This window comes from Rhinoraja longicauda, chromosome 29, assembly GCF_053455715.1.
Source record: "Rhinoraja longicauda isolate Sanriku21f chromosome 29, sRhiLon1.1, whole genome shotgun sequence".
Taxonomy (NCBI): Eukaryota; Metazoa; Chordata; class Chondrichthyes; order Rajiformes; family Arhynchobatidae; genus Rhinoraja; species Rhinoraja longicauda.
In genome coordinates, this window is record NC_135981.1 from 30561618 (window position 1) to 30576412 (window position 14795).

Genomic DNA, 14795 nt, shown 5'->3' on the forward strand with positions numbered 1-14795 from the left:
GGTCCAGACCAGGAGCTTACACCTCAGCTGCAGCACCATCTCATTCCTTCCACGTCCACGACAACGCCTCACATAACGAGGCCCAAACACACCCAAAACCTGAGCATTGTGGAACACAAACTAACCACTCTTTTCACACCTTCTATCAGCTCGGAGTTGTAAATACCTAATCCAGGGAGGAGGAATACAAACTACTGTAGCTCAATTTTGTCAACAGGTGGTTCAAAGAATGTTGACGTCCTCAATATTTATCAAAAGATCTGAGTCAGTCATTTATAATTTTGATCGGCTGGGCATCTATGTGAAGGGTGGCACAGCTAGCAAGCTGCTGCCTCACTGCTCATGGTCCTGAGGTCAATGCTGACATCCAGTGCTGTGTGTCTCTTGATGACCACACATGTTTGCTCAACCTTCTTCCCACGTCCCAAAGACATGTGAGTTGTTGGGTTCATTGGCCACGGTAAATTGAACTTCGTGGGTAAGTGAGTGGTAGAATGAGGGGGACGTTGACAGAAAATGGGGAGAAGAAAAGAAAAGGGTTCTTGGTGGCCAGCGTGGACCTGGTGGATCCAAGGCCCTGTGCAGTATGATTGTAACTGTATAGGGAAAAAACTGCAGATGCTGGTTAAAATCGAAGGTAGACACAGAGATGCTGCCTGACCTGCTGAGTTACTCCAGCATTTTGAGACTGCAACTGTGTGACTTCATGGGCCAAAATGTGGAGAGACTTGCTTGTGCTTCTCACTACCTGTCTCCTCTCACCAGGTGGGGAAGCCCAGGGACTGGTTGCAGAGTGTGGCAGCTTAAAACTTCCCCTGTATTCCAAGATCCAGAATGGTTCAGAAGAACAGTGACCTATCTGGTTCAACAAATGCTTCAAGTTGCAGTATTATTAAAATGGTTCTCGATGCTCAACTAAATACAGTTGTCCATTCCCAGAAACCAGATATTTTTTTAAAAGCCTGGCTCTTGCTTTTCTCCAGTGAAAATGTGTTTAGTCCCATATCAGAAAAAGAAAACGATTGTGATATCACTGCATCAATGAGTTTTAGTTTTTAGTGGTGTCCATACAAGGAAGCCCGGCTCTTCAGGCCACCGGATCCATGCCCGCTTGATCACCCATTCACACTGGTTCTATTTTATCCCACTTTCTTATCCACTTTCGACACACTAAGGGCGGCATGGTGGCGCAGCGGTAGAGTTGCTGCCTTACTGCACCTGGGTTCGATCCTGACTACGGGTACATTCTGTAGGGAGTTTGTACGCTCTCCCCGTGACCACGTGGGTTTTCTCTAAGATCTTCGATTTCCTTCCATACTCCAAAGACAGGGTGCTGATTGAGGATGATCAGCCATGATCACAACGAATCGAAGGGCCAAATGACCTCCTCCTGCACCTATTTTCTATGTTTCTATGTTAATTGGCTTGGTAAAAATGTAAAATTGTCCCTAGTGTGCGTGGGATAGTTTTATGTGCAGGGATCGCTGGTCGTTGCAGACTTGGTGGGCCGAAGGGCCTATTTCGGTGCTGTATCTCTAAACTAAACTAAACTAAACCAGAGGTAATTTACAGAGGCCGATTAATCTACAAACTCACACATCTTTGGAATGTACGAAGAAACCGGAGCACCCAGAGGAAATCCACGTGGTCACAGAATGTGCAAACTCCACACTGAGCATCCGAGGTTGGGCTGGAACCCGGAACGCTGGTGCTGTGAGGCAGCAGCTCTACCCACTGCACTGTTCCACTCTGAGCCATTACTGGGCCAGTGAGTGTTTACCATTGGGTAGAATGAGCAGTGTACAGACAGCAGGCTCTGTGGAAGAATCTGGGCTTTGTACCTTGCCTGGGTGCAGGGGCCACCGTTACAACAGTTTCTTTCACCACCACCGGGATGATGTCGATGTCGATCTCGCCGCTCACTCCACGCTGGATCGTGAGTAGACCCTGCTGCTCCAGCTGTAGGAGCTTCTGCTCCAGGGAAGAGTGCAGTCGGACCAGCTTGTTGCTGTCTGTCACCTGTGCCTGCAGAGACTGCAGCTTGGCTGCAGAGTCACTGAACGTATCCTGTGGGAAAGGAAATGTTATAGGATGCCACCTCCCAATGGGCTGAGAACCGTCACAACTGAAACACTGGCTGGCGCACAGCTCAGCATTGAGCTTCAGTAACCCACCACATGCTCCTTTCCCACTTTGTCTCTGGAACTGGTGCGCTACAATGCTGAGAATGATATTCTGTAACTACTGAACTCACCCTTTGCTCTACCTATTGTACATGGGTTTGACCTGATTGTATTTATGTGCAGTATTATCAGATCTGTTTGGCTAGCATGTAAAACAAAGCTTGCCACTGCACCTCGGTACACATGTGAAATATAAACCTAAACCTGTGTTCTCTTTCCCTTTGTTCCCCTGTACCATTTCTATCGCTCATTACCTGGACTACTCACTGTCCCCCATGTGGTTCCATCTATCCATCTCCCACCTCTCTCAGAAGAGTCCCAACCTGAACCGTCACCCATTCCTTCTCTCCAGAGATGCTGCCTGTCCCGCTGAGATAGCCCAGCATTTTGTGTCTTCTCCTTTGGCTCATCCTTCCGATCTGACACACCCTCACCATCATCCTCATTGGTTTCCATCTATCACCTCCCAGCCTGCCCAACATGGCTCCACCTGTCCACCGTACCTGTCCCTAGTCCCACCTCACTTCCCAGCCTGCCCAACATGGCTCCACCTGTCCACCGTACCTGTCCCTGGTTCCACCTCTCACTTCCCAGCCTGCCCAACATGGCTCCACCTGTCCACCGTACCTGTCCCTGGTCCCACCTCACTTCCCAGCCTGCCCAACATGGCTCCACCTGTCCACCGTACCTGTCCCTGGTCCCACCTCTCACCTCTCAGCCTGCCTCACCACTTCCCTCTCACAATGATACACTGGCCATCTTCCCTTTACCCTCCCAGCCCTGATGCAGAATCCTGACCTTCCCTTCACCTCTAAAGTTGTACTTGACCCACTGAGCTCTTCCAGTTGTTTGCTTTTCTGGTAAAAAGTGATATGGTTTGGATGGGATTAGTTTAAATGTTGACTGCTGATCAGTGTGGATGGGGACAGACTGAAGAGCCTGTTTCACAGCAGTATCTCCACAGCATCCAGGAGATCGTGTTTTAAAGAGGAAAGAGACGAGAGTGAATGAGCGAGGCTCAGTGAGAGGGAATCGGCGGCAAGCTCCCGATCAAAGCCTGCAGAAAGTCCTGGTGTTGTCTGTGCCGGCTCACCTGTAGCAGCACCTCTGGCCCAGGTCCTGTGGGCAGAGATGCCATGTTGCCGATTCCAAAACTCCGGCTTTAACCAGAGGGGGAGAGGGTTGCCGGGAGTGAGCTGAAGTGTTACCAGTGCATGGGGACCCAGTGCAGATGAGGAACTTACCAATGGGTAGACCAGCACTCATGCCCAGAGCCCTGGCTAAACTTATTGGGAAAGCCCTGCAGAGGTTGAAGGGTGTTAGGGAGGGAGCAGCAGGTGGGGGCAGGATTAAGACATCCTTGTGACAGACACAAAAACCTGGAGTAACTCAGTGGGTCAAGTAGCATCTCTGGAGAAAAGGAGTCAGCAACGTTTCAGCCCAGAACCCTTCTTCAGACTGAAAGTACAGATAAGGAAGTGGGGGGGGGGGGGGGGGGGGGTAAACTGGAGGCAAGAAAAGGACAGAACAATTCAGGGCTGGTAACAGATGACCACAGGAAGGGGGGAGCTCATAATGCACAATTGTAGCCTGTGGAAGGTGTGATAACAAGAGGGATACAAGGATGCAAACAGTGGGACTGGTAGGATGACTAGGGTGAGGGATGGGGGAGAGAGGAGGGAGGGAGGGAGGGAATGCAGGAGTTATTTGAGTTATTTGAAATTAGAGAAATTAATGTTTATACCGCTGGGTTGTAGTGAGCTCCATCGAGGCAACAATCTCACAAGGAACCATTTTGTAACATGGACTGAGGGTCTTCTATGACCCACCCGCCCACTGCAGTACATGCGACCAGTAATCTCTGCTCACCCTCCCTACACCCCCATGAAATGTCCCTTGGCTTCAGTCCCATCCCCAGGGTTTGGTGAGGAGTGCTAGGTTGCCCTGTGTACACTCACCTTTAGACCTTCCACCTCCTTGTGGGCCTGCATCAGCTGCTTCTCCAGTGCTGCTATCTTCATCATGGAGTCGTTCTCTGCTTCCTGCAGCTTCTCTGTCAGCTGAGCAAGGCAGATGGAAAACAAAACCAGAACAGAGTCTCAGCTACCACCATGGAGCGGCCCAGACAATTTCACTCTCCCAACGCTCCAACTGCCTCATCCCCCGACTCGAAGCAGTTTCCAACCCAAATCAGTCAGCTTCACCCCGCCACCTCTGTGTGGCATAGACGACTGGTAGCAGACTCAATACTTACAATCAGCGCAGTGAGATACCAGTTTGAGAGGGAGGGCGTGGAGTGTGCAGCAAAAGACTGAGGTTCTGGGACCAACAGAAGAATGGCTAGAGGGCCAGCATGGGTTTGTAGGCCAAATGGCCTCACTGTGTGGGATGAGTCCATGACTGATGCAAGAGCGCCGCTCTGGCCAGTTGTGGCCAGACCCACCAGCAGGCCAGCTAGTCCGACATGGACCGGGGACTTGCCTGCTGCAGACAGAGGACCATCCCTGAAGGCCAGTCCTGCCCACTGCAGACAGAGGACTTGCGCCCTGGACCAGGAACCGCCTGGTGGAGTGGGGGGGGGGGGGCGGGGGGGGGGGGGTGGGGGAAACCTTTCTTTTATTAGGTCTCTTCCCCGGGGCGCAGCTTGGCCGCGAGGCCTTCCATCGCCCGCGGGGCCTTCCATCGCCCGGCGCGGCTCGGCCGCTGGACTTAACATCGCCGGCGCTGCTCGGCTGCGGGACCTAACGGGACCTTCCATCGCCCAGCGCGGCTCGGCTGCGGGACTTAACATCGCCGGTGCGGCTTGGCCGCGGGACGTTTCAGTGCCCGGTGCGGCTCGGCCGCGGGACTTAGCAGCGGCCGCGGGGCCTTCCATCGCCTGGCGCGGCTTGGCCGCTGGACTTAACAACGCCAGCGCGGCTTGGCCGCGGGACGTTTAGGTGCCCGGGGCGGCTCGGCTGCGGGGCCTTCCATCCCCTTGCGGGGGCTGTGCGTGTCGGTCGCCTCGGTAGGGGTCGAGCTGCCTGTCCGTGGGCGCGGGGAAGAGAGTGGAAGTTTTGTTGCCTCCATCACAGTGAGGGGGTGTTTGGAGTCACTGTGATGGATGTTTGTGTTGGGGTCGGGTGTCCTGTGTTCTTTTCTTTTTTGCTGTGTCTTGTGACTGCTGAAATTTTGTTCGGTATTTATACCGAATGACAATAAAGTTCTGTTATACTGTTATGTTATACTGTTATACTGGTTGGAAGCTGCAGGTTCCTTGGTATTATTATTATCAATAATCTGTTGTGGACCATCAAACATTGATGTGACAGCCAAGAAGGCACACTGGGAACCCAGCGACTCATGACCCGAAACGGCAACGAGTCTGAAGAAGGGTCTCCACCCAAAATATCACCCATTCCTTCTCTCCAGAGATGCTGCCAGACCCGCTGAGTTACTCTAGCTTTTTGTGTCCATCTTCAGTTTAAACCAGCATCTGCAGTTCCTTTCTACACAAGGACACGACATCCTCAGGAGACTGCCATTTCACTCTCCTTGGCCTGTCACTCAGTGGTGAACTAGTTTCCAGTGAACACGGTGGGTTAGTGGAGGCAGGAAATGTACACGCACCCAGAACGCAGCTCAGCTGGGAGCCAGTCCACATGCACTACCCCTGGAGTTCTAGACCCCTGCCCCACCCACACCCAGCCCACTGTCCAGACCCCTGCCCCACCCACACCCAGCCCACTGCCCAGACCCCTGCCCCACCCACACCCAGCCCACAGTCCATACCCCTGCCCCACCCACACCCAGCCCACTGTCCAGACCCCTGCCCCACCCACACCCAGCTCACTGCCCAGACCCCTGCTTCAGCCACACCCAGCCCACTGCCCAGACCCCTGCCCCACCCACACCCAGCCCACTGCCCAGACCCTTGCTCCAGCCATTCAGCCCACTGCTCCACCCACACCAAGCCCACTGCCCAGACTCCTTCCCCACCCACACCAAGCCCACTGCCCCACCCACACCCAGCCCACTGCCCAGACCCCTGCCCCACCCTCACCCAGCCCACTGCCCCACCCACACCCAGTCCACTGCCCAGACTCCTGCCCCACCCACACCCAGCCCACTGTCCAGACCCCTGCCCCACCCACACCCAGCCCACTGTCCAGATCCCTGCTCCACCCACACCCAGCCCACTGTCCAGACCCCTGCCCCACCCACACCCAGCCCTGTCCAGACCCCTGCCCCACCCACACCCAGCCCACTGTCCAGACCCCTGCCCCACCCACACCCAGCCCACTGCCCAGACCCCTGCCCCACCCTCACCAAGCCCACTGTCCAGATCCCTGCCCCACCCACACCCAGCCCACTGTCCAGACCCCTGCTCCAGCCACACCCAGCCCACTGCCCAGACCCCTGCTTCGGCCACACTCAGATCCCTGCCCCACCCACATCCAGTCCACTGCCCAGACCCTGGATCTGGTCACATTCCCCACCCACACTCCACACCAATGACCCAGCTCAACCATCGTTACACAAAATCGGAGGCCGGATGATGAGATAAATAGATTTTTGATTAGTACGGGTGTCAGAGGTTATGGGGAGAAGGCAGGAGAATGGGGTTAGGAGGGAGAGATAGATCAGCCATGATTGAATAGCAGGGTAGACTTGATGGGGTGAATGGACTAATTCTTCTCCTATCATTTATGACCATGTGAGAGCTTTTCCTGCAGCAGTCCGTCTCAGTTTAGTTTTTGATTTTAGAGAAACAGGCCCTTCAGCTCACCAAGTCCAGGCCGACCTGCGATCCCCATACACTAACACTGTGTACCTGTGATCCCCATACACTAACACTGTGTACCTGTGTAACTTGTCCCTGCAGTTCCTCCACATGCTCTAGCACTGCGTTCTTGGTCTCCGCATCCTCGAGCAGCGCGCCGACGTCAAACACGTTATCCAGGTATGCCTGGATCTGAACCTGCAGCCTCTCGCTCTCTGATGGCTTCAACTTCTGCAGATTATTGTACACATTACTTTACAGTAGCTATCAAAACAGGAGCCCACAACCAGCCCGGGTCAGTGTTTAGTTTAGAGATATGGCATGAAAACAGGCCCTTTAGCCCACCGACCAGTGATCCCCCCACATTAACACTATCCTACACACACTAGGGACAATTTACAATTGTACCAAAGGCAATTAACCAACAAACCCGTATGTGATTGGAGTGTGGGAGGAAGCTGAAGCACCTGGAGAAAACTCATGCTGACGCGGGGAGAACATACAAACTGTACATACAACACCGGTAGTCGGGATGGAACCCTGGGTCTCTGGCACTGAAAGGAAGCAACTCTACCGCAGAACTGCCTTCCTGCTATTCCCGCTTCAAAGCTCCCACTTCCTTGCTATGATATTTGAATCTGTTGGACTGGGCTTCAAACAGCACAGGGCAGATCTTGGCATGTGTGATGCATCATCATATCAAAAATCCTATCTCATGGAACAGAAAGACGATAGGAATTGTTGATAAAAGTATAGATTTGGTAGCTTCAATGGGAGTTTTCTGTAAAGAGTGAATCAGGAGACCAGGGTGAAAAAGGCAATTCTGAATTGCACAGAATGACTAGTTTCCTACGGCAACAATCACTTTGGTGCATCGTGCTGGAGGTTGAAGCACTTTGAATGCATCAATACTTAGGCAAAATGGCCCTCGTATCTCAGATAGACACAAAACGTTGGAGTAACTCAGCAGGACATGCAGCATCTCTAGAGAAAAGGAATGGGCGACGTTTCGGGTCGAGACCCTTCTTCAGACTCCTGTAGACTGAAGAAGGATCTTGACCCGAAACATCACCCATTCCTTCTCTCCAGAGATGCTGTCTGTCCCACCGAGTTACTCCAGCGTTTTGTGTCTATCTTTGGTTTAAGCCTGCATCTGCAGTTCCTTCCTACACAATTGGCTCTCGAATAGCCCTGTTAGATAGAGCTCCAGGGGCTAGTGGAATCAAGGGATATGGGGAGAAGGCAGGCACGGGCTATTGATTGTGGACGATCATGAATGGCGGTGCTGGCTCGAAGGGCCGAATGGCCTCCTCCTGCACCTATTTTCTATGTTTCTATGTTTCTATGAATCTTCTCTGATGTTCAACAACGCCTATGATTGTGGCCGCAACTCTGATTTCCCCCCTGCTTCTCACACCCTTGATAAAGTCCATAAAATCAGAGAAGACTGCCATTCAATGACTGCCTGCGGCACTGTGCTGGAATCATTGGGAGATACAGCACGGAAACAGGCCCTTCGGCCCAGAGTCTGCATCAGTCATCAACTACCCACACAGCCCAGGCATCCCACCAAAGACTTTACCTGCACTTCATGCTGCCTTAGAAAAGCAGCCAACATAATCAAAGACTTATCCCACCCCAGTTATTCCTTCTTCTCCCTGCTCCCATCTGGCAGAAGATACAGAAGTTTGAGAGCGTGCACCACCAGACTCAGGGACAGCTTCTTCCACTCGGTTATCAGGCTTCTGAGCAGTCCTTCCATAAACTAGGGTACTGTCTGATTCACCTCTACCCCACTGCGGACATTGGACTTTGTCCATGGAACTGGTGTATCTTCCCCTTTGCTCTACCTATTGTACCTGAGTTTGGCTTGATTGTATTTAAGTATAGTATTGTCTAATCTGATTAGATAGCCTGCAAGACAATGCTTTTCCCTGTACCTCAGTAATGGTGAGAATAATAAACCTGAACCATAACCTTCCCGAGCTCTAGCCCTGACCATCCTCACTTGCTGATGAGGGAGGTGCTGCCCTCTCCACCCCTTGCCCCTCTCCCCTACCCAATCAAGTCATGGCAGTCTGCCTCGCCACCGCTCCTGGGACTAAGGATTGGGTAGAGGGAGCTCATCTATTCCCGAACTGTTGGCCTGTCCCTGTGTCCCTTCATCTGGACCACCACAGTCCACCGTGGGTAGATAGACCGCCTGGGCCTCCACATGTCCGCCATGGGTAGGTGGACTACCTAGGCTAGCACAGGTCCTCCATGGCAGCTAGACCACTTGGGCCACCACAGTCCACTCTGGGCAGCTAGACCACTTGGGCCACCACAGTCCACTCTGGGCAGCTAGACCACTTGGGCCACCACAGCCCATGGTGGGCAGGTGGTCCACCTGGGCCACCACAGTCCATGGTGGGCAGGTAGACCACCTGGGCCACCACAGTCCATGGTGGGCAGGTAGACCACCTGGGCCACCACAGTCCACTCTGAGCAGGTAAACCACCTGGGCCACCATAGTCCACTCTGGGCAGGTAGTCCACCTGGGCCACCACAGTCCATGGTGGGCAGCTAGACCACTTGGGCCACCACAGTCCACTCTGAGCAGGTAAACCACCTGGGCCACCACAGCCCATGGTGGGCAGGTAGACCACCTGGGCCACCACAGTCCATGGTGGGCAGGTGGGAAAGCAGGGTGTGTGTCGGTGTGCTGTGTAACTCACGGTGAGGTATTCGTCCAGCCCCAGCAGGGTGAACTCGAACTGCAGGTGGACCCGGAAATTCATGTCCTCGACGGAATGCACAACGATGTTAATGAACTGCATACAGGCGACCTGCAGGGGGTGAGAGGGCAGGAGTACTGTACAAAGGGTGACCAGAGGCAGGGTGGGGCAACCTGCAGGGGGCGTGAGGGCAGGGTTACTGTACACAGGGTGACCAGAGGCAAGGGGGGGCAACCTGCAAGGGGCTATAGGGCAGGGTTACTGTACACAGGGTGACCAGAGGCAAGGGGGGGCAACCTGCAGGGGGCTATAGGGCAGGGTTACTGTACACAGGGTGACCAGAGGCAAGGGGGGGCAACCTGCAGGGGGCTATAGGGCAGGGTTACTGTACACGGGGTGACCAGAGGCAAGGGGGGGCAACCTGCAGGGGGCTATAGGGCAGGGTTACTGTACACAGGGTGACCAGAGGCAAGGGGGGGCAACCTGCAGGGGGCGTGAGGGCAGGGTTACTGTACACAGGGTGACCAGAGGCAAGGGGGGGGCAACCTGCAAGGGGCTATAGGGCAGGGTTACTGTACACGGGGGTGACCAGAGGCAAGGGGGGGCAACCTGCAGGGGGCTATAGGGCAGGGTTACTGTACACGGGGGTGACCAGAGGCAAGGGGGGGCAACCTGCAAGGGGCTATAGGGCAGGGTTACTGTACACAGGGTGACCAGAGGCAAGGGGGGGCAACCTGCAGGGGGCTATAGGGCAGGGTTACTGTACACGGGGGTGACCAGAGGCAAGGGGGGGCAACCTGCAGGGGGCTATAGGGCAGGATTACTGTACACGGGGTGACCAGAGGCAAGGGGGGGCAACCTGCAGGGGGCGTGAGGGCAGGGTTACTGTACACAGGGTGACCAGAGGCAAGGGGGGGCAACCTGCAAGGGGCTATAGGGCAGGGTTACTGTACACAGGGTGACCAGAGGCAAGGGGGGGCAACCTGCAGGGGGCTATAGGGCAGGGTTACTGTACACGGGGGTGACCAGAGGCAAGGGGGGGCAACCTGCAGGGGGCTATAGGGCAGGGTTACTGTACACAGGGTACCAGAGGCAAGGGGGGGCAACCTGCAGGGGGCTATAGGGCAGGGTTACTGTACACAGGGTGACCAGAGGCAAGGGGGGGCAACCTGCAAGGGGCTATAGGGCAGGGTTACTGTACGCAGGGTGACCAGAGACAAGGGGGGCAATTGTCATTACGGGAAAGAGAGGGATGGGGCGACCGAGAGGGGTGAAATAAGGAACGAGAGAGTGAGGGGGAGGTAGAGATAGACAATGGGGGGGGGGGGGGGGTGGGGGGGATGAAGAGAGAGGGGGTAGGGAGAGAGGGGAGGTAGGGGAGAGAGATGGGGAGAGAAGGGGAGGGAGGGGGAGAGAGGGCAGGGAAGAGGGGGAGAGAGAGGGGAGATGGGGGGACAGAGGAGAGAGGGGATAGGGGTTGGGGGATAGAAAGGAGTGGTGGGAGGAGAAAGGTGGGGAGAGTTGGGGAGGGGGGATAGATGGGGAGGGAGGGAAATGAGGGAGGGGGTGGAGGAGGAGAAGAGAGAAGGGGGAGAGGAGGTTGAGAGAAGAGAGGAGGGGGAGAGGAGGGGGGAGAGGAGAGGGGGAGGAGGAGGGGGAGGAGGGGGAGAGGAGGAGGGGAGAGGAAGGGGGAGAGATGAGGTGGAGAGAGGAGGGGGAGAAGAGGGGGGAGAGGGGTGGAGAGAGGAGGGGGACAGAGGGTTGGATGCTGAGCATTTCGGGTGCAGTGTGCTCCGGCGGTCTATGATACAGGAGTTTGGAATGAAGTCAGTAAGTGAAGAACCCAACGCACCATGAAGTCGATGTTGCTGTCCTCGTTTTGGAAATAGTCCATCAGCTTCTCAAATCGAACCTTTTCCCCACACACCTGAAATACACAGCAAGATCACACACCTGAAATACACAGCAAGATCACACACCTGAAATACACAGCAAGATCACACACCAGAAATACACAGCAAGATCACACACCTGAAATACACAGCAAGATCACACACCTGAAATACACAGCAAGATCACACACCCTCTCACTGGTGACGGGGAGAGCGGGGCGTCACTGCTCTGTGATCCTCCCCCTGGGGGTGGGGGAGGGAGGTAGGGGGAGGGAGGTAGAGGGGGAGGGGGAGGGGGAGGGGGAGGGGGAGGGGGAGGGGGAGGGGGAGGGGGAGGGGGAGGGGGAGGGGGAGGGGGAGGGGGAGGGGGAGGGGGAGGGGGAGGGGGAGGGGGAGGGGGAGGGGGAGGGGGAGAGGGAAACACTCCTATGGAGGGACACTGTGGCCAGTGGCTTCCTCCTCACCATCACCATCTCTAGGGCTCCCACATGCGGCTGGAGAGGAGCCGCGGTCAGCGGTTAATCTAAGGTCAGAGGTCAGTGTCCATGACCTCCTGCTCCCTGAGCATTGAGAGCAGAGGTCAGGGTTGGGGGGGGGAGACAACTGCACATTGGCCCGAGGTGTGGCTGCTCTATTCACACCATTCACACCAGCTGGAAAGGTAAGGCTTTTACTTATTTTATATTATCTTAAATATTTGTAATTGATCCAACGGGCTTTGAGATGTTTTCACCCACATTTATTGTGTGCACCAGTTGTTAGATCAGCCCGCTTACTCAGTTTTTCACTGCCCCTGATGGCCAGAGCAGGCTGGGCAGTCCCAGGTTGGGTGGGTCAGCCCCGGCCCTATCACCACTCATGTCCTGGACTCTGGGGGCACTGGGCCCACCCTCTGTATGTGTGCAGGGGCACTGGGCCCCTCTGTATGTGTGCAGGTTGGTGCGGGGGCACTGGCCCCCTCTGTATGTGTGCGGGGGCACTGGGCCCCTCTGTATGTGTGCAGGGGCATTGGGCCCACCCTCTGTATGTGTGCAGGTTGGTGCGGGGGCACTGGGCCCCTCTGTATGTGTGCGGGGGCACTGGGCCCACCCTCTGTATGTGTGCGGGTTGTGCTGGGGCACTGGGCCCCTCTGTATGTGTGCAGGGGCAGTGGGTCTGTTGTGCGCATGTTGGTACAGGACCAGTGGGCTCCAGCCGGTATCAGTATGGTCCAGTTAATGGCAATGGGACATTGAAATGAAAAAAAGAAAGGTGCTCTGGTTGAATAGAATGAGAGCAGGACTGGTCTGAGAGCTAGCACAGTCACGATCGGCCAAATGGCAAGTTTACGAACTAAACTTTAGGGATACAGTATGGAAACAGGCTCTTGGACCCACCATGGCAGCACCGACCTGCAATTACCCTGTACACTTGGACTATTCTATATACTAGGAACAATTTACAATGTATAGCAGCCAATTAGCCTACAAACCTGTACGTCTTTGGACTGTGAGGAAACCGGAGCACCCAGAAAACCCCCATTCGGTCACAGGGGGTATGTGCAAGCTCCGTGCAGACAGCACCCGTGGTCAGGATCGAACCTGTGACCCTGGCGCTGTGAGGCAGCAACTCTACCGCTGCGCCACTGTGCCGCTTGGGGTTTAGGGTTCTGTAAAATATGATATTAGTGACCTGAATGGACTCAGCCACAGTATTGCCTGGTTGCTACCAACTTTCACTGCTACAGAACCTTCATTCCTCTGACCCTCCTTCCCTCTGTCCCCTCTATCCCCCTGAACCCACAGTCCCGTCCGTCCTTATCTCCTGTGGGAGATGATCTGGATCTGTTGACTTCCAGGCCTCATCACCTGCTCAGGATACTTCCACTATGTTGCGCCCAATGATGGGGGACCCGGTGTGGGGGAGGTGGGGAGGAACTCTAGTTTAGAATCCTCTGCCCAGGGGATAGGTCTGGTGTGGTATCTCAGCTGCATGGAGGCAGAGAGGAAAGCTCTTCAGCGGGTAGTCCATAGAGCTCAGAGGACCATCGGAACACAGCTACCAGCCTTGGAGGGCATCTACAATGCACCATGCCTCAGAAAAGCCACCAGCATCCACAAAGACTCTTCACACCCCTGCAACAGTCTGTTTGAACTTCTACCATCGGGCAGACGATACAAGGCCTTCTATGCCCGCACCTCCAGACTCAGGAACAGCTTCATCCCCAGGGCCATAGCTGTTATGAACCGGTCCTGCTGAGCCGGATGGTCACATCGCACAGTGATCCGGCACAGATCTACTTGCACTTTATTCTGTTTTAAAACTGTTCTAATTTGTTTCATTGGGTTGTAAAAATTAATACTGACTAGCTAATTAATTTATTGCATCGTATGGGAGGTGCATTCCCAATCTCGTTGTACAATGACAATAAAGACATATTGTATTGTATTGCATATTGTATTGTTTATGTGTTTGTTTGTTGATTTGTTCCGGTGAAGGCGCTGTGCACACGGCAGCCAGACAACAGTCGCTTGTCTTTACTTTTTGTTTTCACTTTTAATTTCAAGATTTTATGTACCTTGTGTGTTATGACTGTCAACAGACCAATCTCCCTCCGGGGATGAATAAAGTCTTATTGTATTGTATCGTATCACATGGTGTCAGTGTGGAACAGGCACGCGCGGTACCGTGCACACAGTGTGTGTATCCCCAGAGTGTGTCTGGTGCCAGCCCCACACAGAGCAGTCTCCTCACCACACCCCACTAACAGCGACTCAATCACCCTTTCACATGCAGGAGGCACCACCATGAGCCAGGCAGGAAAACTCCCAGCAACACCAGAGGCCGAGGGGAGAAGCAGCTCCTCTGGTGTTGGTGTGAAGCATGGATGGTGTTATGGGAATCAGGTGGGAGTTGGGGTATGGGTGTTAGTGCCTCAGTGAATGGCTCTCTCGCTCTCTCACCTTTCAATTTCAGGCAATTTCAACGGAGTGGTCCATCTTGTTTTTCTAGTCTCTTTGGTCAACGAGCAGCTTGCTGAATGCCTTGGCACGAGGATATTCACATACACTCCACCGGGTGGTGCCACGATGGCAGCCTCGCCAACGATCTGTCTGTCTTTTCATCTTTTTCTTATTTTTAATGTGTTTTAAAAGTTTGTGTTAATGTTCTCTGGTTTGCTTTATGTGGGGGGTAGGGGAGGGGGTCGGGGGAAACTTTTTTCTATCTCTTACCTTGCCAGAGATGTGATTGTTTTGCGGAT

General features: G+C 54.3%; 1 protein-coding gene across 8 annotated transcripts in view; it reads right to left on the reverse strand.

The window, feature by feature from the left end:
• LOC144607793 (formin-like protein 1) overlaps positions 1-14795 on the reverse strand; it is a 324601-nt gene that overhangs the window by 85682 nt on the left and 224124 nt on the right. For all 8 annotated transcript variants that reach the window (XR_013549141.1, XM_078424874.1, XM_078424872.1 and 5 more), the window contains 5 exons: positions 11515-11589; positions 9663-9773; positions 7027-7176; positions 4142-4243; positions 1842-2067 (listed from right to left, as the gene is read on the reverse strand). Coding sequence is in view for 7 of the 8 variants with exons in the window: in XM_078424874.1 (XP_078281000.1) it covers positions 1842-2067; positions 4142-4243; positions 7027-7176; positions 9663-9773; positions 11515-11589 (664 nt within the window). In the remaining variant the exon portion in view is untranslated. The remainder of the gene's footprint in view (positions 1-1841; positions 2068-4141; positions 4244-7026; positions 7177-9662; positions 9774-11514; positions 11590-14795) is intronic.